This window comes from Coregonus clupeaformis, chromosome 27 (assembly GCF_020615455.1).
Source record: "Coregonus clupeaformis isolate EN_2021a chromosome 27, ASM2061545v1, whole genome shotgun sequence".
Taxonomy (NCBI): Eukaryota; Metazoa; Chordata; class Actinopteri; order Salmoniformes; family Salmonidae; genus Coregonus; species Coregonus clupeaformis.
Window position 1 is genome coordinate 37,311,680 of NC_059218.1, and position 27,650 is coordinate 37,339,329.

At 45.9% G+C, this 27,650-nt stretch overlaps 1 protein-coding gene across 1 annotated transcript in view; it reads right to left on the minus strand.

Annotated features, from left to right (window-relative positions):
* LOC121541347 (telomerase-binding protein EST1A) overlaps window positions 1-27,650 on the minus strand; it is a 45,127-nt gene that overhangs the window by 7,258 nt on the left and 10,219 nt on the right. Inside the window, exons 2-16 of the mRNA XM_045207940.1 lie at window positions 25,416-27,650; window positions 25,094-25,286; window positions 24,213-24,323; window positions 24,016-24,122; window positions 21,945-22,023; window positions 20,139-20,249; window positions 19,751-19,966; window positions 17,037-17,098; window positions 16,628-16,773; window positions 16,079-16,192; window positions 14,840-15,008; window positions 14,153-14,366; window positions 13,763-13,942; window positions 13,351-13,500; window positions 2,341-2,485 (exon numbers count right to left, since the gene is read on the minus strand). The exon at window positions 25,416-27,650 is cut by the window's right edge and continues 535 nt beyond it. Coding sequence (XP_045063875.1) covers window positions 2,341-2,485; window positions 13,351-13,500; window positions 13,763-13,942; window positions 14,153-14,366; window positions 14,840-15,008; window positions 16,079-16,192; window positions 16,628-16,773; window positions 17,037-17,098; window positions 19,751-19,966; window positions 20,139-20,249; window positions 21,945-22,023; window positions 24,016-24,122; window positions 24,213-24,323; window positions 25,094-25,286; window positions 25,416-27,650 — 4,232 coding nt within the window. The remainder of the gene's footprint in view (window positions 1-2,340; window positions 2,486-13,350; window positions 13,501-13,762; window positions 13,943-14,152; window positions 14,367-14,839; window positions 15,009-16,078; window positions 16,193-16,627; window positions 16,774-17,036; window positions 17,099-19,750; window positions 19,967-20,138; window positions 20,250-21,944; window positions 22,024-24,015; window positions 24,123-24,212; window positions 24,324-25,093; window positions 25,287-25,415) is intronic.

Sequence of the window (27,650 nt, forward strand, 5' to 3'; positions counted from 1 at the left end):
TACAAGTTGACCATTACGAGATAACTCTCGCTCCTACACTTCATCTCTAACAAATGGTGGCACGTTAGAAAGTATAACTTCCTTCGCCGGATTCATAAGACGAAATACCGACGTCTGTGTCTCCCGCAACACAACACCACTCTCAACTATCGCATTCACCTTTTCAATGGAATCTAAGAATATGCACTATTCATCCTCAAGGCTGATTTTATTATATCATACCCAATGATAGCACCCACTGCTAAGCTACGTTCTTCCACGGAACACCCTGCCGCAGCAGGAATCTTTACTTCATGCTGCCGACTAACTTTTTCAAACCACAACCCTCCGCGAGTGGCCATTGCAACCAGCCCTCGAAAAAAACAACCTCAACGATCACACCACCCCATACGTGCTTAGTGACAGTGAGACAAGATAACCTTAAAACAACTAAACTAATATATATATATATATATATATATATATATACACAGTGGGGGAAAAAAGTATTTAGTCAGCCACCAATTGTGCAAGTTCTCCCACTTAAAAAGATGAGAGAGGCCTGTAATTTTCATCATAGGTACACAAACTATGACAGACAAATTGAGAAAAAAAATCCAGAAAATCACATTGTATGATTTTTAATGAATTTATTTGCAAATTATGGTGGAAAATAAGTATTTGGTCACCTACAAACAAGCAAGATTTCTGGCTCTCACAGACCTGTAACAACTTCTTTAAGAGGCTCCTCTGTCCTCCACTCGTTACCTGTATTAATGGCACCTGTTTGAACTTGTTATCAGTATAAAAGACACCTGTCCACAACCTCAAACAGTCACACTCCAAACTCCACTATGGCCAAGACCAAAGAGCTGTCAAAGGACACCAGAAACAAAATTGTAGACCTGCACCAGGCTGGGAAGACTGAATCTGCAATAGGTAAGCAGCTTGGTTTGAAGAAATCAACTGTGGGAGCAATTATTAGGAAATGGAAGACATACAAGACCACTGATAATCTCCCTCGATCTGGGGCTCCACGCAAGATCTCACCCCGTGGGGTCAAAATGATCACAAGAACGGTGAGCAAAAATCCCAGAACCACACGGGGGGACCTAGTGAATGACCTGCAGAAAGCTGGGACCAAAGTAACAAAGCCTACCATCAGTAACACACTACGCCGCCAGGGACTCAAATCCTGCAGTGCCAGACGTGTCCCCCTGCTTAAGCCAGTACATGTCCAGGCCCGTCTGAAGTTTGCTAGAGTGCATTTGGATGATCCAGAAGAGGATTGGGAGAATGTCATATGGTCAGATGAAACCAAAATAGAAATTTTTGGTAAAAACTCAACTCGTCGTGTTTGGAGGACAAAGAATACTGAGTTGCATCCAAAGAACACCATACCTACTGTGAAGCATGGGGGTGGAAACATAATGCTTTGGGGCTGTTTTTCTGCAAAGGGACCAGGACGACTGATCCGTGTAAAGGAAAGAATGAATGGGGCCATGTATCGTGAGATTTTGAGTGAAAACCTCCTTCCTTCAGCAAGGGCATTGAAGATGAAACGTGGCTGGGTCTTTCAGCATGACAATGATCCCAAACACACCGGCCGAGCAACGAAGGAGTGGCTTCGTAAGAAGCATTTCATGGTCCTGGAGTGGCCTAGCCAGTCTCCAGATCTCAACCCCATAGAAAATCTTTGGAGGGAGTTGAAAGTCTGTGTTGCCCAGCGACAGCCCCAAAACATCACTGCTCTAGAGGAGATCTGCATGGAGGAATGGGCCAAAATACCAGCAACAGTGTGTGAAAACCTTGTGAAGACTTACAGAAAACGTTTGACCTGTGTCATTTCCAACAAAGGGTATATAACAAAGTATTGAGAAACTTTTGTTATTGACCAAATACTTATTTTCCACCATAATTTGCAAATAAATTCATAAAAAATCCTACAATGTGATTTTCTGGATTTTTTCTCTCTCATTTTGTCTGTCATAGTTGACGTGTACCTATGATGAAAATTACAGGCCTCTCTCATCTTTTTAAGTGGGAGAACTTGCACAATTGGTGGCTGACTAAATACTTGTTTCCACCCACTGTATATACACACACCCTGAAAACACAGATATCCAATAGAGTGAAAAAATGTCAGTCGCTCCCACAATCGCTCCTGCTTCCCGACTCACTCCCATCATGCACTCCGACTAGAGAGAGAGGGGGAGAGAGAGAGAGAGAGAGAGAGAGAGAGAGAGAGAGAGAGAGAGAGAGAGAGAGAGAGAGAGAGAGAGAGAGAGAGAGAGAGAGAGAGAGAGAGAGAGAGTGTCGAGGTGGTCGATGAAGCCTGTGTGTATGTAGTGTGTTAGTTACCTATGAGGGGCACCACCAGTATGTAAGTCCTAGACTGCAGTAGTGTCTTGAGGCCGGTGAGGTGATCGATGAAGCCGTTGGTGTCGGGGACCAGGAAAAGAGGACGCACCTCTAACTCCAACTGACCACACGTCTGTAACACCGCCTGCACGGAGGGAGACACACACACGCATGTTAACACACACACATATACACACTCCCGAGTGGCGCAGTGGTCTAAGGCGCTGCATCACAGTGCTAGCTGTGCCACTAGAGATCCTGGTTCGAATCCAGGCTCTGTCGTAGCCGGCCGCGACCGGGAGACCCATGGGGCGGCGCGCAATTGGCCCAGCATCGTCCAGGGTAGGGGAGGGAATGGCCGGCAGGGGATATAGCTCAGTTGGTAGAGCATGGCGTTTGCAACGCCAGGGTTGTGGGTTCGATAAAATAATGTATGCACTAACTGTAAGTCGCTCTGGATAAGAGCGTCTGCTAAATGACTAAAATGTAAATGATGTTAACGCACACACACACACACGTTAATACGCACAATAATTCAGGACATACAGTGGTGTCCAAAATTATTGACACCCTTAAAAAAGATGACCAATAATGAGTGTATAAAATAAATGCTGAGCTATATAGTATGCACCAAAAAATTGGGAAATTATATTATTTCATACTAATACAATCGCCCAGAGAAAGAGATTTAGTTTATTAAGTAATATTTTTTTCCTCAAAAAGGTAGGGGTCAAAATTATTGACACTCCTAAAGATTCTTATAAATAAAGTAGTCGAAAGTTTAGTATTTGGTCTCATACAGTGGGGAGAACAAGTATTTGATACACTGCAGATTTTGCAGGTTTTCCTACTTACAAAGCATGTAGAGGTCTGTCATTTGGAGAACAGGAGGGCTTCTTAAAGAAAAACTAACAGGTCTGTGAGAGCCGGAATTCTTACTGGTTGGTAGGTGATCAAATACTTATGTAATGCAATAAAATGCAAATTAATTACTTAAAAAGCATACAATGTGATTTTCTGGATTTTTGTTTTAGATTCCGTCTCTCACAGTTGAAGTGTACCTATGATAAAAATGACAGACCTCTACATGCTTTGTAAGTAGGAAAACCTGCAAAATCGGCAGTGTATCAAATACTTGTTCTCCCCACTGTATTCATAGCATGCAATGAGTACGTTTACATGCACAGGAATAATTCAATATTAAACTGATTATGGCATTAGTCATGTAAACACCTTACCTCTGCTCATCTTAAAATCGGTGGAAGGTCATAATGGAAGTAAGCCGATTAAAACACCTGCTTTTCTGAGCATCTTTCAAATTATTAGGTAAACATCTTAAATCGGCGTTCCAGCGGTGTATTTGTGCCAGCACTGGTAGCGCAAGCCTCCCTCTTTAGCACGAGTGAAGTGAGTTCAGAACAACAGTGTATGCGCTTTAGAAATAGTTTTCACATACAAACGTTATATGTCCGAACTAAGAATCAAATATACTTCCCAAAAATAACATGGTCGCTGTGGTAGAACGTTTATTTTGATTGACGATTTCCTGCATTTATCAAAGTACCATCAGGTAGCATGATTTCAGATGTGTCCATGGAAACAGCATTATTAGGGAAATCATTCTTCTAGCAAAGCATTTAAACATTTTAAACAAACTATTATATTAATCTGACTGTCCACAATAATCACATTATTGTGTGCATGTAATCTTACTCACTGACTACATCAAGCTTGTGGCTCTACAAACTTGTTGGTTGGATACATTTGCAGTTAATTTAGGTTGCGTTTCAGATTATTTTGTGTCCAATATAAAATGCATGGTAAATAATGTATTGGTCATTTTTGAGTCACTTTTATTGATAAATGTTACATATGGTCAAAGATCATACCCCTAAGAAATGCTAACCTCCCCTGTTATTGGTTATGGTGAGAGGTTAGCATTTGGTATTTGGTATTTTATTAGGATCCCTATTAGCTGTTGCAAAAGCAGCAGCTACTCTTCCTGGGGTCCACACAAAACATGAAACATGACATAATACAGAACATTATCAGACAAGAACAGCTCAAGGACAGAACTACATTTTTTTTTTTTTTTAAGGCACACGTAGCCTTCATATCAATACATACACACAAACTATCTAGGTCAAATAGGGGAGAGGCGTTGTGACGTGAGGTGTTGCTTTATCTGTTTTTTGAAACCAGGTTTGCTGTTTATTTGAGCAATATGAGTTGGAACGGAGTTCAATGCAATAATGGCTCTATATAATACTGTACGCTTTCTTGAATTTGTTCTGGATTTAGGGACTGTGAAAAGACCCCTGGTGGCATGTCTGGTGGGGTAAGTGTGTGTGTCAGAGCTGTGTGTAAGTTGACTATGCAAACAATTAATGTTTCTTATAAAAAGAAGAACTGATGCAGTCAGTCTCTCCTCAACTTTTAGCCAAGAGAGACTGGCTCTTGCATAGTATTTATATCAGCCCTCTGGTTACAATGAAGAGCAAGACGTGCCGCTCTGTTCTGGGCCAGCTGCAGCTTAACTAGGTCTTTCCTTGCAGCACTGGACCACACGACTGGACAATAATCAAGATTATGTCTTGGGGGTATGACCTTTGACCCTCTAACTTTCTCACTCATCATTATTCACAATTCATTCAGGATTTTCTGTAATCATGGTAGCATTCACATTCATGTAGAAGTGTTTAGAAAAATATTCCGTTCCTATTTATAATAAAAGTGAATCCAAAATGACAAAATACATTATTTACCATTAATTTCTATTGGGAACAAAATAATCTGAAACACAACCAAAACAAACAGCAAATGAGTCACAAGCTTAATGTAATCATTGCATGCTAGGAATATGTGACCAAATACTAAACTTTTTACTATTTTATTTAGAAATAATCTTTAGGGGTGTCAATAATTTTGACCCCTACATCTACATACAGTGAGGGAAAAAAGTATTTAATTCCCTGCTGATTTTGTACGTTTGCCCACTGACAAAGACATGATCAGTCTATAATTTTAATGGTAGGTTTATTTGAACAGTGAGAGACAGAATAACAACAAAAAAATCCAGAAAAACACATGTCAAAAATGTTATAAATTGATTTGCATTTTAATGAGGGAAATAAGTATTTGACCCCTCTGCAAAACATGACTTAGTGGCAAAACCCTTGTTGGCAATCAGAGGTCAGACGTTTCTTGTAGTTGGCCAGCAGGTTTGCACACATCTCAGGAGGGATTTTGTTCCACTCCTCTGTGCAGATCTTCTCCAAGTCATTAAGGTTTCGAGGCTGACGTTTGGCAACTCAAACCATCAGCTCCCTCCACAGATTTTCTATGGGATTAAGGTCTGGAGACTGGCTAGGCCACTCCAGGACCTTAATGTGCTTCTTCTTGAGCCACTCCTTTGTTGCCTTGGCCGTGTGTTTTGGGTCATTGTCATGCTGGAATCCCATCCACGACCCATGTTCAATGCCCTGGCTGAGGGAGGTTCTCACCCAAGATTTGACGGTACATGGCCCCGTCCATCGTCCCTTTGATGTGGTGAAGTTGTCCTGTCCCCTTAGCAGAAAAACACCCCCAAAGCATAATGTTTCCACCTCCATGTTTGACGGTGGGGATGGTGTTCTTGGGGTCATAGGCAGCATTCCTCCTCCTCCAAACACGGCGAGTTGAGTTAATGCCAAAAAGCTCAATTTTGGTCTCATCTGACCACAACACTTTCACCCAGTTCTCCTCTGAATCATTCAGATGTTCATTTGCAAACTTCAGACGGCCCTGTATATGTGCTTTCTTGAGCAGGGGGACCTTGCGGGCGCTGCAGGATTTCAGTCCTTCACGGCGTAGTGTGTTACCAATTGTTTTCTTGGTGACTATGGTCCCAGCTGCCTTGAGATCATTGACAAGATCCTCCCGTGTAGTTCTGGGCTGATTCCTCACCGTTCTCATGATCATTGCAACTCCACGAGGTGAGATCTTGCATGGAGCCCCAGGCCGAGGGAGATTGACAGTTATTTTGTGTTTCTTCCAATTGTGAATAATCGCACCAACTGTTGTCACCTTCTCACCAAGCTGCTTGGTGATGGTCTTGTAGCCCATTCCAGCCTTGTGTAGGTCTACAATCTTGTCCCTGACATCCTTGGAGAGCTCTTTGGTCTTGGCCATGGTGGAGAGTTTGGAACCTGATTGATTGATTGCTTCTGTGGACAGGTGTCTTTTATACAGGTAACAAACTGAGATTATGAGCACTCCCTTTAAGAGTGTGCTCCTAATCTCAGCTTGTTACCTGTATAAAAAGTCACCTGGGAGCCAGAAATATTTCTGATTGAGACGGGGTCAAATACTTATTTCCCTCATTAAAATGGAAATCAATTTATAACATTTTTGACATGCGTTTTTGTGGATTTTTTGTTGTTATTCTGTCTCTCACTGTTCAAATAAACCTACCATTAAAATTATAGACTGATCATTTCTTTGTCAGTGGGCAAACGTACAAAATCAGCAGGGGATCAAATACTTTTTTCCCTCACTGTATATACACTGCTCAAAAAAATAAAGGGAACACTAAAATAACACATCCTAGATTTGAATGAATGAAATAATCTTATTAAATACTTTTTTCTTTACATAGTTGAATGTGCTGACAACAAAATCACATAAAAATTATCAATGGAAATCAAATGTATCAACCCATGGAGGTTTGGATTTGGAGTTACCCTCAAAATTAAAGTGGAAAACCACACTACAGGCTGATCCAACTTTGATGTAATGTCCTTAAAACAAGTCAAAATGAGGCTCAGTCGTGTGTGTGGCCTCCACGTGCCTGTATGACCTCCCTACAACGTCTGGGCATGCTCCTGATGAGGTGGCGGATGGTCTCCTGAGGGATCTCCTCCCAGACCTGGACTAAAGCATCCGCCAACTCCTGGACAGTCTGTGGTGCAACGTGGCGTTAGTGGATGGAGCGAGACATGATGTCCCAGATGTGCTCAATTGGATTCAGGTCTGGGGAACGGGCGGTCCATAGTATCAATGCCTTCCTCTTGCAGGAACTGCTGACACACTCCAGCCACATGAGGTCTAGCATTGTCTTGCATTAGGAGGAACCCAGGGCCAACCGCACCAGCATATGGTCTCACAAGGGGTCTGAGGATCTCATCTCGGTACCTACTGGCAGTCAGGCTACCTCTGGCGAGCACATGGAGGGCTGTGCGGCCCCCCAAAGAAATGCCACCCCACACCATGACTGACCCACCGCCAAACCGGTCATGCTGGAGGATGTTGCAGGCAGCAGAACGTTCTCCACGGTGTCTCCAGACTCTGTCACGTCTGTCACATGTGCTCAGTGTGAACATGCTTTCATCTGTGAAGAGCACAGGGCGCCAGTGGCAAATCTGCCAATCTTGGTGTTCTCTGGCAAATGCCAAATGTCCTGCACGGTGTTGGGCTGTAAGCACAACCCCCACCTGTGGACGTCGGGCCCTCATACCACCCTCATGGAGTCTGTTTCTGATCGTTTGAGCAGACACATGCACATTTGTGGCCTGCTGGAGGTCATTTTGCAGGGCTCTGGCAGTGCTCCTCCTGCTCCTCCTTGCACAAAGGCGGAGGTAGCAGTCCTGCTGCTGGGTTGTTGCCCTCCTACGGCCTCCTCCACGTCTCCTGATGTACTGGCCTGTCTCCTGGTAGCGCCTCCATGCTCTGGACACTACGCTGACAGACACAGCAAACCTTCTTGCCACAGCTCGCATTGATGTGCCATCCTGGATGAGCTGCACTACCTGAGCCACTTGTGTGGGTTGTAGACTCCGTCTCATGCTACCACTAGAGTGAAAGCACCGCCAGCATTCAAAAGTGACCAAAACATCAGCCAGGAAGCATAGGAACTGAGAAGTGGTCTGTGGTCACCACCTGCAAAACCAGTCATTTATTGGGGGTGTCTTGCTAATTGCCTATAATTTCCACCCGTTGTCTATTCCATTTGCACAACAGCATGTGAAATGTATTGTCAGTCAGTGTTGCTTCCTAAGTGGACAGTTTGATTTCACAGAAGTGTGATTGACTTGGAGTTACATGGTGTTGTTTAAGTGTTCCCTTTATTTTTTTGAGCAGTGTATATATATATATATATATATATATTAATAATTAAAAAGCATTACTTGTTAAAGGGATACTTTGTGATTTTTGCACTGAGGCCCTTCATCTACTTCCTCAGAGTCTGATGAACTAGTGGATACAAAATGTCTCTGTGTCGAGTATGAAGGAAGTTAGAAGTAGTTTTGTGAGCAAATGCTAACTAGCGTTAGCGCAATAACTGGAAGTCTATGGGTATCCACTAGCATTTTACCTTTAAACAAAATATTTTTCTTTGACCAGTTTTATTAGTATAAAACACTATAATTTCCCAAAAAAAATGTACCATATGATGTAGCTCAGTATTTGAATGACTTATTTTATACAGTCATTTTTTTTTTCATCTTTATCAATAATGTCAAGCCCCACTGTACATCTAACGTCTCACATTATTCACTGCCCCACTGTATGTCTGTGAGTGTAAACATCTGCAGAATCACCAGATGTGTGTGTGTGTGTGAGTGAGTGTGTATATAGTGTGTATGTGTGTGTGTGTGAGTGAGTGAGTGAGTGTGTGTATATAGTGTGTGTGTCTGTGTGATTGTGTATATAGTGTGTGTGTGTGTGTGTGTGTGTATAGAGAGTATATAGTGTGTCTGTGTATATAGTGTGTATATAGTGAGTATATGGTGTGTGTGTGTGTGAGTGTGTACAGTGGGGGGAAAAAAGTATTTAGTCAGCCACCAATTGTGCAAGTTCTCCCACTTAAAAAGATGAGAGAGGCCTGTAATTTTCATCATAGGTACACGTCAACTATGACAGACAAATTGAGAAAAAAAATCCAGAAAATCACATTGTATGATTTTTAATGAAATTATGGTGGAAAATAAGTATTTGGTCACCTACAAACAAGCAAGATTTCTGGCTCTCACAGACCTGTAACTTCTTCTTTAAGAGGCTCCTCTGTCCTCCACTGGTTACCTGTATTAATGGCACCTGTTTGAACTTGTTATCAGTATAAAAGACACCTGTCCACAACCTCAAACAGTCACACTCAAAACTCCACTATGGCCAAGACCAAAGAGCTGTCAAAGGACACCAGAAACAAAATTGTAGACCTGCACCAGGCTGGGAAGACTGAATCTGCAATAGGTAAGCAGCTTGATTTGAAGAAATCAACTGTGGGAGCAATTATTAGGAAATGGAAGACATACAAGACCACTGATAATCTCCCTCGATCTGGGGCTCCACGCAAGATCTCACCCCGTGGGGTCAAAATGATCACAAGAAGGGTGAGCAAAAATCCCAGAACCACACGGGGGGACCTAGTGAATGACCTGCAGAGAGCTGGGACCAAAGTAACAAAGCCTACCATCAGTAACACACTACGCCGCCAGGGACTCAAATCCTGCAGTGCCAGACGTGTCCCCCTGCTTAAGCCAGTACATGTCCAGGCCCGTCTGAAGTTTGCTAGAGTGCATTTGGATGATCCAGAAGAGGATTGGGAGAATGTCATATGGTCAGATGAAACCAAAATAGAAATTTTTTGTAAAAACTCAACTCGTCGTGTTTGGAGGACAAAGAATGCTGAGTTGCATCCAAAGAACCATACCTACTGTGAAGCATGGGGGTGGAAACATCATGCTTTGGGGCAGTTTTTCTGCAAAGGGACCAGGACGACTGATCCGTGTAAAGGAAAGAATGAATGGGGCCATGTATCGTGAGATTTTGAGTGAAAACCTCCTTCCATCAGCAAGGGCATTGAAGATGAAACGTGGCTGGGTCTTTCAGCATGACAATGATCCCAAACACACCGCCCAGGCAACGAAGGAGTGGCTTCGTAAGAAGCATTTCAAGGTCCTGGAGTGGCCTAGCCAGTCTCCAGATCTCAACCCCATAGAAAATCTTTGGAGGGAGTTGAAAGTCTGTGTTGCCCAGCGACAGCCCCAAAACATCACTGCTCTAGAGGAGATATGCATGGAGGAATGGGACAAAATACCAGCAACAGTGTGTGAAAACCTTGTGAAGACTTACAGAAAACGTTTGACCTGTGTCATTGCCAACAAAGGGTATATAACAAAGTATTGAGAAACTTTTGTTATTGACCAAATACTTATTTTCCACCATAATTTGCAAAGAAATTCATAAAAAAATCCTACAATGTGATTTTCTGGATTTTTTTCTCATTTTGTCTGTCATAGTTGACGTGTACCTATGATGGAAATTACAGGCCTCTCTCATCTTTTTAAGTGGGAGAACTTGCACAATTGGTGGCTGACTAAATACTTTTTTCCCCCACTGTATATAGTGAGTATATGGTGTGTGTCTGTGTGTGTGTCTGTGTGTGTCTGTGTGTGTGTAGTGAGAATATAGTGTGTGTCTGTGTGAGTGTGTATATAGTGAGTATATAGTGTGTGTGTGTGTCTGTGTATATAGTGTGTGTGTGTGAGTGTGTATGTAGTGAGAATATGGTGTGTGTCTGTGTGAGTGTGTATGTAGTGAGTATATAGTGTGTGTGTGTGTCTGTTTATATAGTGTGTGTGTGTGTGTGTGTATGTAGTGAGAATATGGTGTGTGTCTGTGTGAGTGTGTATATAGTGAGTATATAGTGTGTGTGTGTGTCTGTGTATATATGTGTGTGTGTGTGTGTGTGTGTGAGTGTGTATGTAGTGAGAATATGGTGTGTATCTGTGTGAGTGTGTACAGTGAGGGAAAAAAGTATTTGATCCCCTGCTGATTTTGTACGTTTGCCCACTGACAAAGAAATGATCAGTCTATAATTTTAATGGTAGGTTTATTTGAACAGTGAGAGACAGAATAACAACAACAAAATCCAGAAAAACACATTTCGAAAATGTTATAAATTGATTTGCATCTTAATGAGGAAAATAAGTATTTGACCCCCTCTCAATCAGAAAGATTTCTGGCTCCCAGGTGTCTTTTATACAGGTAACGAGCTGAGATTAGGAGCACACTCTTAAAGGGAGTGCTCCTAATCTCAGCTTGTTACCTGTATAAAAGACACCTGTCCACAGAAGCAATCAATCAATCAGATTCCAAACTCTCCACCATGGCCAAGACCAAAGAGCTCTCCAAGGATGTCAGGGACAAGATTGTAGACCTACACAAGGCTGGAATGGGCTACAAGAACATCGCCAAGCAGCTTGGTGAGAAGGTGACAACAGTTAGTGCGATTATTCGCAAATGGAAGAAACAAAGAACTGTCAATCTCCCTCAGCCTGGGGCTCCATGCAAGATCTCACCTCGTGGAGTTGCAATGATCATAAGAACAGTGAGGATTCAGCCCAGAACTACACGGGAGGATCTTGTCAATGATCTCAAAGCAGCTGGGACCATAGTCACCAAGAAAACAATTGGTAACACATTACGCCGTGAAGGACTGAAATCCTGCAGCGCCCGCAAGGTCCACCTGCTCAAGAAAGCACATTTACAGGGCCGGCTGAAGTTTGCCAATGAACATCTGAATGATTCAGAGGAGAACTGGGTGAAAGTGTTGTGGTCAGATGAGACCAAAATCGAGCTCTTTGGCATCAACTCAATTCGCCGTGTTTGGAGGAGGAGGAATGCTGCCTATGACTCCAAGAACACCATCCCCACCGTCAAACATGGAGGTGGAAACTATGCTTTGGGGGTGTTTTTCTGCTAAGGGGACAGGACAACTTCATCGCATCAAAGGGACAATGGACAGGGCCATGTACCGTCAAATCTTGGGTGAGAACATCCTTCCCTCAGCCAGGGCATTGAAAATGGGTCGTGGATGGGTATTCCAGCATGACAATGACCCAAAACACACGGCCAAGGCAACAAAGGAGTGGCTCAAGAAGAAGCACATTAAGGTCCTGGAGTGGCCTAGCCAGTCTCCAGACCTTAATCCCATAGAAAATCTGTGGAGGGAGCTGAAGGTTCGAGTAGCCAAACGTCAGCCTCGAAACCTTAATGACTTGGAGAATATCTGCAAAGAGGAGTGGAACAAAATCCCTCCTGAGATGTGTGCAAACCTGGTGGCCAACTACAAGAAACGTCTGACCTCTGATTGCCAACAAGGGTTTTGCCACCAAGTACTAAGTCATGTTTTGCAGAGGGGTCAAATACTTATTTCCCTCATTAAAATGCAAATCAATTTATAACATTTTTGACATGCGTTTTTCTGGATTGTTTTGTTGTTATTCTGTCTCTCACTGTTCAAATAAACCTACCATTAAAATTATAGACTGATCATGTCTTTGTCAGTGGGCAAACGTACAAAATCAGCAGGGGATCAAATACTTTTTTCCCTCACTGTATATAGTGAGTATATAGTGTGTGTGTGTGTGTGTCTGTGTATATAGTGTGTGTGTGTGAGTGTGTATGTATGTAGTGAGAATATAGTGTGTATCTGTGTGAGTGTGTATATGGTGTGTGTGTGTGTGAGTGTGTATAGTGTGTATATGGTGTGTATATAGTGAATATATGGTGTGTGTGTGTCTGTGTGAGTGTGTATATAGTGAGTATATGGTGAGTATATGGTGTGTGTGTATATAGTGTGTATATAGTGAATATATGGTGTGTGTGTGTGTCTGTGTGAGTGTGTATATAGTGAATATATGGTGTGTGTGTGTGTCTGTGTGAGTGTGTATATAGTGAGAATGTGGTGTGTGTGTGTGTGTGTGTGTGTGTATATAGTGAGTATATGGTGTGTGTATATGGTGTGTGAGTGTGTATATAGTGTGTATATAGTGTGTGTGTGTGTGAGTGTGTATATAGTGTGTGTGTGTGTGAGTGTGTATATAGTGTGTGTGTGTGTGTGAGTGTGTATATAATGTGTATATAGTGTATATGGTGTGTGAGTGTGTATATAGTGTGTATATAGTGTGTGTGTGTGAGTGTGTATATAGTGTGTGTGAGTGTGTATATAGTGTGTATGTGTGTGACCTGTATCTTGTCCCTGCGTCTTTGCTGCTGAGCCAGTCTGTTAGTGAGGGCGCTGCGTCTGGCCCGGAGCTCTCTGATGTCATCCTCGCTACCCCCGCCCTCATCCCCCTCCGAAACAGACGACTCTGCCTCCACGATGACGTCATCACTCTAAGACACATCACCACAGCGGAGAGGGGCGTAGAGGGACATGTTAGTGGACACACATCTAACTACACCCTACACATCTGATTCAGCTAACCAAGGTATTCATGACGGTGACTAGTTGAGACAGGTGTGTAACTCAGCGGCTAGACTTAAAAACAAATAATCGAGGATTGAGAGACAGAGTCACAGACACACACCTCTCGAGACACTTGGATAAGAGCCTGCGAGAACATTTGATAAGTAAGAGAGAGAAACAAACACACACCTCTCTCTCGGTCTGTGAGTCGTGTCGACCGTGGGCGTCACCAGGGCTGCTGGGTTGGGGAGAGGTTGCCATGGAAACATACTTCCCTCCCTTGAAGGCCAAGAGAGGTTGTTCCTGACCACACAGAGCCTCCAGGAAATACTTCAACACTGTTACCCTTTTACAGTCTGCTGCTATTACCTAGGGGAGAGAGAGAGAGAGAGAGAGAGAGAGACAGAGCGAGCGAGCGAGCGAGCGAGCGAGCGAGCGAGAGAGAGAGAGAGAGAGAGAGAGAGAGAGAGAGAGAGAGAGAGAGAGAGAGAGAGAGAGAGAGAGAGAGAGAGAGAGAGCGAGTGAGAGAGAGCACGCATACGTGTGTGTATGCAATGTATGTATGGTGTATAAACTCACGGTATCCCTGGTGCAGTCTATGTAGCAGGGTTCCTGCGGGGCGGCGAGCAGCGGGACGAAGCCGGCCAGTAGCCTGTCCTCCTCCAATAGCAGCAGGCGGAGCTCCTCATCCCCCTCCCCTCCGTCCCCGTCTGCCTTGTACAGCGGCGCCTCCCCGTGGTCAACACGTGCCAACGCATTACACAGGTCAGCCAGGCTGCGCCACACACCAGAGCTACAACCACAGGAAGAGAGAGGAGTCAGTAACACCTCCCCACAGGAAGAGAGAGGAGACAGTAACACCTCCCCACAGGAAGAGAGAGGAGACAGTAACACCTCCCCACAGGAAGAGAGGGGAGACAGTAACACCTCCCCACAGGAAGAGAGAGGAGACAGTAACACCTCCCCACAGGAAGAGAGAGGAGACAGTAACACCTCCCCACAGGAAGAGAGGGGAGACAGTAACACCTCCCCACAGGAAGAGAGAGGAGACAGTAACACCTCCCCACAGGAAGAGAGAGGAGACAGTAACACCTCCCCACAGGAAGAGAGAGGAGACAGTAACACCTCCCCACAGGAAGAGAGAGGAGACAGTAACACCTCCCCACAGGAAGAGAGAGGAGACAGTAACACCTCCCCACAGGAAGAGAGAGGAGACAGTAACACCTCCCCACAGGAGATCGTCCTGTGTTTGGATTGTATACTCACTCTATACTACAAGGTGGAGGATTCCATTGGTTGGGATGTCCAAGCATCCAATCAGACCAGACCTTGACACTAGGCAGCAGCTCCCTCAGGTCCAATGGGAAGGCAGAAACTCTCACCATCCCCTCCTCCTCCTCATCCCCCTGTTCTCTCTCCTCCTCGGGGATGGACTCTGAGAGAGGGAGAAAGGGAGAGAGAGAGAGAGTGGAGAGAGAGAAATAGGAGAGAGAGAGAAAGAGAATCATTGTCTGCCTTCCTAGGGGGTAGAAATCATATGTCTGGCAAACCTCTCCATTAAGGTCACTAGAAGCTTCACTCCGTTGATCTACGTGCGAGTGTGGATAGAGTTGGATTTTTGGAGCAGCGGACACCTTTTGGTAACATGATATCCTCACTGGTCTCACTCCCATTCACGATAGCAAAGTAAAAAAAAAGTGTCAATTAATTTTGTGAAAGCAAGGAAGAGTCACCTTCCCTTGCTAGTAGTAGCTAGCTGGCTTTAGCTTGGATAAAAACATAGCAAGCTAGCTAGCCTTTTTAGCTTCCCACATCTCTATGCGAAATAATCACATTTCAAATTTAAAAAATATGCCCTGGCAAATATTTTTATACTTGCCGGTGTAACCTAAAACATTATCCTAGTTTGATATGCTGCTTGTGTATTAATTCCCATATCAGCTAAAAATAGAACATCATCATGTTTTAGTCATGCCCATGGCTAGCTAGCTGGCTACAGCAGGTTCTACCGTTTCACAATAGCTTGGAATCACTAGTTATTACTTCTAAATAAAATACCTTTTTGGGTGGATTCTTGTTGTTTGGTTTACTGTTTCAACAGTCGCTGAGATTATATTTGGCGAATCAATGCAAAATGATGAATAGCCAATTTAGCCTATAGATCAGATCAAGGAACCAAGCGACAACACTGCCCCCACGGCTGAGGAAGGAAGGAATGATACGGCACGTCTCAATTTTCAGGTAGTACAAAAATACATTGAATTCCGGAGCGTATTACAAGGAGCCGCCCCCTTTGTGGTGAATAACGACATCTCAACACTTTGCTACGCTCCGAATCTTCCGTCTCAGTAGAGCTTGTAGTAAGCTTTACTCTGTGTTAGTGTGTTAGAGTGCATCGGAGTACCCAACTCTTCACTCATATGAACTGTGTCAGTGAGAGTCTTTTTCACAACCATACAATGTCCCAGACAATGTATACAAATATCACATCTGTGAATGACATACCTGCAGGTGTATCTCTTAATAGCTCTGTGCAGCGCTGGACCAGCAGAGAGAACATGGCCAGACCCAGAGCTGTAGTCTGCTCCTGTAACACAGACCTCACCTCACCATCTCCTCCTAGAGGAAGGGAGAGAGAAGGGGGAGGAGAGGGAGAGAGGGAGAGAGAGAGATGGAGAGAAGGGGAAGTAGAGGGAGAGAGAGAGAAGGGGGAGGAGAGGGAGAGAGAGAGAAGGGGGAGGAGAGGGAGAGAGAGAAGGGGAGGAGAGGGAGCGCGAGGGAGAGAGAGAGAAGGGAGAGGAGAGGGAGAGAGAGAAGGGGGAGGAGAGGGAGAGAGGGAAGGGGAGGAGAGGGAGAGAGGGAAGGGGAGGAGAGGGAGAGAGAGAGAGGGAGGAGAGGGAGAGAGCGAGAAGGGGGAGGAGAGGGAGAGAGAAGGGGGAGGAGAGAGAGAGAGAGAGAGAGAGAGAGAGAGAGAGAGAGAGAGATCATAGGCTTGAGTGTTTTTGCACAATGCTTTTACACAAGGTCACATTTCTGTGTGTGTGTGTGTGCTACCTCTGCTTTGAGCGTTGTGTATAGTGAACATGTTGATAGTGATGATCTGTAACATGCGCGTGCTGCCCAGGGGGGAGGGGCTGTGTTGGAGCAGTGCTCGGAACTCCTGGAGAACACGACTGCCCACCGCCGGGAACGACTCCATGCTGCAACACAGTGGACATGTTTCTCATTTAGCAGACACTCTTATCCAGAGAGACTTACAGTCAGTGCTTTCAACTAAGGTAGGTAAGACAACCACATATCACAGTGATTGGAAGTAAAATCCTTCTACTAAAACAGCAGCTATCAGCATAATAAGTGCTAGTAAGAAAATACGTGTGTTAGAGCATACACACACAACCACACAGGCTTTACAAAATGAAGTCTACATATTTAATACACGACTACACACACCAAAATAACTCACCCCACTTTAGTGAAGAGTTTTCCATGAGCGTGAAGGAAGCTGAGTATGAACCTCTTATTGAGCTGCAGACAGACAGGAGCAACAGTGCACTGATGAGTCAGATAGTCGGTCTAGCATTGATTAGTCATGTCTGTCCTGTCATCTTATTTCATTGAATTATGCTACGTAACAGCTAGATGAAGGGGACTGGTTATAACACTGGTTATAACAGCTAGGTGAAGGGGACTGGTTATAACATTGGTTATAACAGCTAGGTGAAGGGGACTGGTTATAACACTGGTTATAACAGCTAGGTGAAGGGGACTGGTTATAACACTGGTTATAACACTGCCTTCAACAGCTAGGTAGGTGAAGGAGGGCGACAGAACCTGACTATAGGCCAACTAACCTGACTATAGGCCAACTAACCTGACTATAGGCCAACTAACCTGACTATAGGCCAACTAACCTGACTATAGGCCAACTAACCTGACTATAGGCCAACTAACCTGACTATAGGCCAACTTACATCAGAAAACAACAAGAAAGGTAAATGGAGAGATGAAAAGAAAATGAGAGGAAGATTAAACTATGGTAAACAGTCTGAGACACAGAGACAGGGACAGGGACAGAGACAGGGACAGGGACAGGGACAGGGACAGGGACAGGGACTGACACAGGGACAGGGACAGAGACAGAGACTGACACAGGGACAGAGACAGGGACAGAGACTGACACAGAGACAGAGACAGGGACAGAGACAGGGACAGGGACAGAGACAGAGACTGACACAGGGACAGAGACAGGGACAGAGACTGACACAGGGACAGAGACAGGGACAGGGACAGAGACAGGGACAGGGACAGAGACTGACACAGGGACAGGGACAGAGACTGACACAGGGACAGGGACAGAGACTGACACAGGGACAGGGACAGAGACTGACACAGGGACTGGGACAGAGACTGACACAGGGACAGAGACAGGGACAGAGACTGACACAGGGACAGAGACAAGGACAGACACAGGGACAGAGACAGAAACTGACACAGGGACAGAGACTGACACAGGGACAGAGACAGGGACAGGGACAGAGACTGACACAGGGACAGGGACTGGGACAGAGACTGACACAGGGATAGGGACAGAGACAGAGACTGACACAGGGACAGAGACAGAAACTGACACAGGGACAGAGACTGACACAGGGACAGAGACAGGGACAGGGACAGGGACAGGGACAGGGATATTTCTCATTAAATATTGATTTAGTCATGGGGAAGTCTGTTAAGTAACAGGTTTGACACATGGATATGTGTCTGCCTGTGTGTGTGTGTGTTTGTTTGTGTGTGTGTGTGTGTGTGTGTGTGTGTGTGCGTGTGTGTGCATGTAGATGAGTGTCTGCGTGTGTGTGTCTGTTAGGGATGGGCATTTGAAATAATTTCACTATTCGAATAATATCCCCCCCAAAATTGCGGATATCCGGATAGTCAAAATACATAATTTTTTAAACACACACACAAAAACCCCACATTGTTTAACTTGGGAACTGGCTTGCTGAGCAGCCTGCGCAACATGGGAGAGAGGTGCAGTACGGGAGGCGGGTAGGGGTCGATGTGTTTGACACGGGAGGGAGGGAGGGAGGGAGAGCAGCCCTAGTAAGACAAACTTGTAGATACCAGGGTTTAGGGAGGTGTGGCATTGGGCGTGGCAATGGCCACGGTCAGCCCGTCGGCACGGCTGAATTGTAAAGAAAATTGTACAGAAATCTGCCCATTGAACAAGAATAGTAAACTAACAAGAAATGCTATTTCTATGGGGTTTAGGTTTAAGTTTAGGTTTTTGGGTTAAGGTTAGGGTTAGGGAAAATGGTATTTTGAATGGGACTGAATTGTGTGTCCCCACAAGGTTAGTTGTACAAGACTGTGTGAGCGGGTGTGTTTGTGTGTCTGCCTGCGTATGTGTGTGTGCGTATGTGTGTGGATGTGTGTGTTTACGAAGGCGTATCTCCATGGAGACGGTGATGACGAGAGCGCCGCGGCCCACGATGCACCCTGTCTGTCCACTACGGAGGGTGAGTCACAGAGCCACCACTTCCTGGGAGAGAAAACATCTCTAGTGTGTGTGTGTGTGTGTGTGTGTGTATGTATGTGTGAGAGAGAGAGAATATGCGTATTTCTCTGACTGTGCACTTTGGACAGGGCAGTCTGAGGACCAGAGACATCTAACAGAGAGAGTGACAGCATATATATTATGTATTTTTGCAACAGCGGAGGAGAGGAAGAGAGGAATATGAGCTGGAAAAAAAGAAAGAAAGACAGACAGAGAGAGAGAGATGTAGATAGAGAGAGAGAGAGAGAGGGGTAGAGAGAGAGAGAGGTAGGAGAGAGAGTAGGAGAGAGAGAGAGGTAGGAGAGCGCGAGAGAGAGAGAGAGAGAGAGAGGTGTATGATGTTGAATAGTTCCTGTTCTGTGTGCTGTGTGGGAGGTGTGTCTGAATACAAGGTCATGTGTGCCGCCATTTCTGTGTGTGTGTGTCTGCCATGAAATACACTTCTTCTGGCGCATGAGTGAACACGTGCACACCCACAGACACACACTCAGAGATAGACACAAAGAGACACAGAGGAGTATTAACAACGTCCAATATGAAAGAACCCGAACTGAACCGGAAGAGAAGCATATAAGCCATGAAGAGTGAGTGAGTGTGCGTACGTATATGTGTATCGTACTCACATCACTCGCGCTGAGGTTGCCCAGCTCTCCGTCCTGTTCAGAGTCTCTGCTGGACTCGTTGCCCCCGCGGTGTGACGAGAGAGCCGCTGCCTGGCTGATAGGGCGAACCCAGATCTCTACTCTGGCCCCCTGCTCCCCCCGTCCTCCTCCTCCCCCCCGGACCCCCGGGCCCCTGGACCCCCCTTCTGACTCCTGCCTCCGCCCCATCTGTTCCGCCTGGGTCAAAGGGTCAGAGGTCATGTATACAGAACACACAAGCACGGGGTAGAACTAGGAGATGAAAGGCTTGGTGTTGGATGTGTTTAGTCTTTGAATAAGTTAGCTGGTCCATGAAAGCAGTGTTGGTTGAGATATAAGTGTATATGTGTCCTTCGTGTGTGTGTCTGACCTTGCGTTTGGCTTCTTCAAACAGACTCATGAGGCTCTCCTTGGCAGTGAGGATGGGGTTGGAGACAGCCAGGCTCCGCATGTAGTAATACACTGCATCCAACTTCCTCTTCTAGAGAGAGAGAGAGGAGAAGAGAAATGAGTGATCTTTCTTGTGTCTGTCGGTTTTTTCTCTCAAAATCTTACTAACTATATACATTATTGACCATTTTCATATACAGTGCCTTGCAAAAGTATTCATCCCCCTTGGCATTTTTCCGATTTTGTTGCATTACAACCTGTAATTTAAATGTATTTTTCTTTGGATTTCATGTAATGGACATACACAAAACAGTCCAAATTGGTGAAAGTGAAATGAAAAAAAATAACTTGTTTCAAAAAAATAAATAACGGAAAAGTGGTGCGTGCATATGTATTCACCCCCTTTGCTATGAAGCCCCTAAATAAGATCTGGTGCAACCAATTACCTTCAGAAGTCACATAATTAGTTAAATAATGTCCACCTGTGTGCAATCTAAGTGTCACATTATCTGTCACATGATCTCAGTATATATACACCTGTTCTGAAAGACCCCAGAGTCTGCAACACCACTAAGCAAGCGGCACCATGAAGACCAAGGAGCTCTCCAAACAGGTCAGGGATAAAGTTGTGGAGAAGTACAGATCAGGGTTGGTTTATAAAAAAATATCTGAAACTTTGAACATCCCACAGAGCACCATTAAATCCATTATAAAAAAATTGAAAGAATATGGCACCACAACAAACCTGCCAAGAGAGGGCCGCCCACCAAAACTCACAGACCAGGCAAGGAGGGCATTAATCAGAGAGGCAACAAAGAGACCATAAAAGAACCCTGAAGGAGTTGCAAAGCTCCACAGTGGAGATTAGAGTATCTGTCCATAGGACCACTTTAAGCCGTACACTCCACAGAGCTGGGCTTTACGGAAGAGTGGCCAGAAAAAAGCCATTGCTTAAAGAAAAAAATAAGCAAACACGTTTGGTGTTCGCCAAAAGGCATGTGGGCGACTCTCCAAACATATGGAAGAAGGTACTCTGGTCAGATGAGACTAAAATTGAGCTTTTTGGCCATCAAGGAAAACGTCTGGCGCAAACCCAACACCTCTCATCACCACGAGAACACCATCGGCAGGGACTGGGAAACTGGTCACCTTCCAGCAGGACAATGACCCTAAGCATAGTGCTAAAGCAACACTCAAGTGGTTTAAGGGGAAACATTTAAATGTCTTGGAATGGCCTAGTCAAAGCCCAGACGTCAATCCAATTGAGAATCTGTGGTATGACTTAAAGATTGCTGTACACCAGTGGAACCCATCCAACTTCAAGGAGCTGGAGCAGTTTTGCCTTGAAGAATGGCAAAAAATCCCAGTGGCTAGATGTGCCAAGCTTATAGAGAAATACCCCAAGAGACTTGCAGCTGTAATTACTGCAAAAGGTAGCTCTACAAAGTATTGACTTTGGGGGTAGGGGTGAATAGTTTTTTTTGTCTTATTTCTTGTTTATTTCACAATAAAAACTATTTTGCATCTTCAAAGTGGTAGGCATGTTGTGTAAATCAAATGATACAAAACCCCCAAAAATCCATTTTAATTCCAGGGTGTAAGGCAACAAAATAGGAAAAATGCCAAGGGGGGTGAATACTTTCGCAAGCCACTGTAAATTATTTTTGGGGAGAGGTCAGCAATACATACATCACACAGCATTACATCAACACAACACAGCAAATATTTGTCTTGTCTTATCTTGGCAATAGTGTCCCCTACTGTGGAAGATAACACATCCTCTCACCGTGTAGACAGCCAGCAGGGCTAGCTGGTTGTAGGGTCGTCCGTTCTTAGGAGCAATCTGCTGGGCCTTCAGGTACCAACTAGACAGGAGGAGGAAGAGGAGGGAAGAGGGAGAGGGAGGAAGAGGGAGAAGGGAGGGAGGAGGGAAAAGGGAGAAGAGAAGATGACTTTACACAAAAGAGACACCACATATGTGTTATTTCATAGACAAACTATGAAATAACACATATGGAATCATGTAGTAACCAAAAAGTGTTAAACAAATCAAACTTTATTTTATATTTGAGATTCTTCAAATAGCCACCCTTTGCCTCGATGACAGCTTTGCACACTCTTGGTATTCTCTCAACCAGCTTCATGAGGTAGTCACCTTGAATGCATTTCAATTAACAGGTGTGCCTTCTTAAAAGTTAATTTGTGGAATTTATTTCATTCTTAGTGCATTTGAGCCAATCAGTTGTGTTGTGACAAGGTAGGGGGGTATACAGAAGATAGCCCTATTTGGTAAAAGACCAAGTCCATATTTTGGCAAGAACAGCTAAAATAAGCAAAGAGAAACGACAGTCCATCATTACTTTAAGACATGAAGGTCAGTCAATATGGAACATTTCCAGAACTTTTCTTCAAGTGCAGTCGCAAAAACCACGGGAATGGAAGACCCAGAGTTACCTCTGCTGCAGAAGGTAAGTTCATTAGAGTTACCAGCCTCAGAAATTACAGCCCAAACAAATGCTTCACAGAGTTCAAGTAACAGACACATCTCAACATCAACTGTTCAGAGGAGACTGTGTGAATCAGGCCTTCATGTTCGAATTGCTGCAAAGAAACCACTACTAAAGGACACCAATAATAAGAAGAGACCTGCTTGGGCCAAGAAACATGAGCAATGGACATTAGACCGGTGGAAATTTGTCCTTTGGTCTGGACTCCAAATTTGAGATTTTTGGTTCCAACCGCTGTGTCTTTGTGAGACGCGGTGTGGGTGAACGGATGAACGTGTATTTCCCACCGTAAAGCATGGAGGAGGAGGTGTTATGGTGTGGGGGTGCTTTGCTGGTGTCTGTGATTTGGACGTGACCCAGTTGTTCGTTCTATATGTTCCGCACGCTGGCAACGTTCTTGTCTCTTGCTTGCTAGCTAACTAGCTAGCAAACTAGCTACGTCAAACACAGACACGACCTCTGCAGACAAAATAACAGCAAAGTAGCTGCATTTGCTTTTGTTTAAGCTGTTTTCTGTTGACATTCATTGGATACATCCATAACAATGAGTTGATGATGCCCGATTTTGCCTGGCATACCTAGAAAAGTTTGCCTTCTTGTCAGGACACAACACTGTTCATTACGAGGAGATCAAATTGCATATCAAACACTAGGCTAGAAGCGAGCTAAATAGTTTGTTGCTAGCAAACCTGTCGATATGACAACCAAATTCAAAAATACCAGTTGCTGAAAACAGCTAGTCAAACTAGAAACGTGGGCGGATTTGACCGCATAGCGCCACTTGCGTCATGACTGCAACAGTACGTACAAGAGAAATTAATGTTCATCACTCACCACGTTAGGTCATCAGATGCTCCCAAAAAATATGTCACTGCAGAAACAAATAAATGCTAGCTAGCTACATTTTTCCTCGTTGGACCTGCGTTTACAAAGTATCCAATTTCAGCTTGTGTGGTTGTTGGTTTAGCTTTCTGTAACTTTGTAGCAAGTATGGTCTGCATGTGTAGGCGCTTATTGTGTCATGATTGCAAGGTGTCCCGATATCTTTTCCAACTGTCACGATTTTTTCCCAACTCTCCCATTATCTGGTTTTAATGTACATTCTAGAATGCCCTTCTAGCCAATCAGAAATGAGTATTCAACAATGCTGTGGTATAAGCTACATTTACTAGTCAGGGAATAGTCTCCCTGAGAAAAATATATTTTGCAAGAGAGACCTGAGAACAAAAGCCACAGTTTTCTCCATTGTGATGTGTCAACGGGCAGGAACACACATGAATGGATATGTATGAAATGTCAGACAATTATGCGTTTTGTGGTAGCCAATAGCCATGGTGACGTGCTACGTACCTGCGGGCCTTGCCGTAGTTAGCCGAGTCGCTGGCCTGCTCCCGGTAACGGGCGATGTCCCCCTGACAGATCAAACACCGCTGGGCACTGATCAGAGCATACTTCACCTGGACCAACACACATTAAACATGGTTAAATACACACACACACACACACACACACACACACACACACACACACACACACACAATGGTTACCGTTTTGCGTAGTGGTCGTGGTCTGATGGCCATGCTGTCCATGTAGTCCTCCAGTTTAAACTGAAACACCATCTGAAGCTTCTGCAGCAGTGCATCAAAGAATACTGCCCCCTGGGAAACAAACACAGCATGATAGAAAAGTTTAGTTCCCTGAATAATTTTAGTCCCCTGAATAATTTTAGTCTTGCATACTGTCACCAACACTATTTGCAGTACAGTGCTGTTTACACAATCAGTGTTCGTCTATACGTGGTGTTTGTCTGTCTGTACGTGTTTCAAGCTAAGTTTTATTCATCCTTAGACCACTGCGCCTCCCGAGTGGCGCAGTGGTCTAAGGCACTGCATCGCAGTGCTAGCTGTGCCACTAGAGATCCTTGTTCGAATCCAGGCTCTGTCGTAGCCGGCCGTGACCGGGAGACCCATGGGGAGGCGCACAATTGGCCCAGCGTCGTCCAGGGTAGGGGAGGGAATGGCCGGCAGGGGATGTTTGCAACACCAGGGTTGTGGGTTCGATTCCCACGGGGGGGCAGTATGAAAAAAATATATAATGTATGCACTCACTAACTGTAAGTGGCTCTGGATAAGAGCGTCTGCTAAATGACTAAAATGTAAATGTAAATGTATGTACGGGACACACATGGTATACACCGTCCAACTAAATGCTTCCTTGCAGCTTCCTTCTGGACAATGCAACAACAATAAGAAATAATGAAAGATGAGAATAGCAACATAAAGTAAATGTCTCAGTAGAACAGAAGAAACATTTCAGCAGAAGTATAATAGAGGAAGGCACAATTTACAGTCCAATATTTACACACGTGTTTTGGGTAACGGCCGATTGATGCCTGTGTGTGTACATGATGCGTGTTCAGTGTGTGTACCTCGTCCAGCAGCGTCAGCAGCATGGTGGTGATGTGCGGGGCTGAGTCTCCGCTGGGGTCTTTGAGGAGCTGTCTGAAGCGCTCTATAACCTGGTAGAACACATTCTTCCATAGAGCCTGGTCCAGGTTCTGACTGTCACTGAACTCTATGTCTGTTAGGATCACCCGCTCGTACAGGGTCAATAGGTCAGCTCTGGGGGGGGGGGACAAGATAAAGAAAGCTTTTTTAAACAGCAGGTTGCATTTTTCACATTTCTTCTACCCCCCCCGCCCCGCCATTAGCAGGTCACTTCCTCTCCTCTCATCCCTCCCTCTATCTTACCTGAGCTGAGCCATGCGATCCAGTCCGTCAGCACTGAGACTGTCTCTAGACAACAGGTTAGTGAGCTGTAACTCCTGGCTGTCTGCAGCTCTCAGCAGTCTCCCCAGCTCTCCTCTGGCATGCTGCTCCGCCTCCTCAAGGGTTAGACCTGCTCCGGATCCACCTGCTGGTGCTGCAGCCTCGGGTCCAGCCGGGTACCCCTGGCCCCTGTACCCCCCGTAGAACTGACCCGGGTACATGTCGTTGGAGGGGGGGATCTGGTAGGGGCCGGTGGGCATAGTGTGGTAAGGGTAGGGGTAGCGTGTGTTGGGGTTAGGGTTAGGGTTGGCGTTGTAAGGGTAAGGGTTGTCAGAGTTCTGGTACTTATAGAAGGCCTGGGCCATGGCTGCAGCCTGCTGCTGGAGGTGGAAGTGCTCCCCCTGGTGGACTGGGGGACTCCCTGCAGCCTCGTCATCTGTATCCAGGAAGTGCAGCGCTCCGTAACCAACACCTGTCTGCAGGTACATGGGCTGCTGCTGCTGGAGCGATGCATGCTGGGAGAGCCCGAGGGCGGGTTTCTGGTCGGGGTTGTTCGGGTCCCAGAGACGCCTTGTTCCTCCGCCCCTTCCTCCTCCTCTCCCTAGCCCCGCCTCTCTTCCTCCACGGATCCCACCAAACAGGAGCCTCAGCCCGGGCTCCGCCGACGATTGGGAGAGGTCGGTGTGGGCGGGGAGGATGAGGATGCCCCTCCCCCTGCCGCAAGGTCCAGTGCCCTGTCTGCGTCGCCCCTGGGGGTCCTCGCCGGGGCCTGAGGTAGCCTGGGAGAAGCCTGACTGTCTGTCACTATGAGACACTCTCAGGAGTCCTCCTCTCCCTCCTCCTCCTCCTCTGTGCCCCCCTTCTGTCCCTCTGCTCTCCTCCTCCCTCTTTCTCATCTCTGGGCTCCAGTCCTCCTCTGCTCCGTCTCTCCTCCTTCTCCTCCTCCTCTCATCCATCCAGTCTCCCATCTTGCTCTCCTCCAGTGAGTCAGTAGAGGAGTCTCTAGTGTTTCTCCTCCTGTTCTGGAACTGACCTCTTCCTCCCTCCCCTCCTTCTCGCTCCCTGCGCCCCAGGCGGTCTCGTCGGGCCCCGTCCTCCCCCAGCCCCCCTCCCTGTCCCTGTCCAGGTCCGTCCAGACTGGTGCCACTGCTGGCAGAGCTGGTGCTGTAGGTGCGGTTCCTGGGTCTTCTGATGTCTGACTTGGAGTAACGTTTAGAGGACGATGATGGGTGGTTATTGTTGTTGTTGTCAGGGTTAGTGTCGGCTCTGCACCGCTCGCTCACCTCCACTGGCCTCTCTCTGTTTCTCTCCATCTCTCCATCCCTCTCTCTGTCTACGTCTCGGGGTCTGTTGTTCCCTCTCTGGTTGTCCCTCTCCGTCTCTCTATCCCTCGGTGTCTCTCTTTCCCTCTGATTCTCTCTTCCTTTTGCTGGCTGTCTATCTGCAGGACGGTTCGCTTCCCTCTCTTTGTCCCCCTCCAACTCTCTCCTATTTCTCTCTTTCTCAGTCATCCTTCGCTCACCCTTCCCCACTCCTCCTTCCCCTCTTCCTCTTCTCCTGGAATTCTGATTGCCCTCCTTCTCCCCCCCTCCTCCTCCTCTGTTCCTGCGGTTTCCCCTCTCGCTCTTCTTCTCACCTCCTTCATTTGCTGCTCCTCCTCCCTCACTGCTAGCCTTCTTCCTCCTGTCTACTTCCTGGCCCTCTCCTTTCTCTCCTCCTCCTCTCTTCTCCTCCTCCTCACTCCCAGCTGGGGCAGTCACACTGAGTTTCTTCATCTTCCCAGTCAGGTTCTCCACTCCAGGGACTGAGACTGCTGCTGCTTTGCCAGTCTCTCTCCTCCCCTGCCTTCTGCCCTTCTCCTCTCGTCCCTTCTCCTCTCTCTCTTTCCCTCCCCCTCTCTCTCCTCCAGTCTCTCTTTGTGGGGCTGGCTCTCTCCTGGCTACAGCCTCCTGTCTAACAGACCCAGACCCAGGGGTAGGGGCTGGCTCTCTCCTGGCTACAGCCTCCTGTCTAACAGACCCAGACCCAGGGGTAGGGGCTGGTTTCTTCGTCTCTCTTCCCGCTTCCGCCTCCTTCCCCTGGGTGCTGGTGGTGCTCCTCCGGCCCCCCGGCTGATAGATCTCCCGGTCCGGTTTACGAGTCTTCCTGGTGGGCTTGGAAGAGCCAGGGTAACCCCCTGCTGGCTCCGGGAGGTCTGGGTCTCTCCCACTGTGGTGC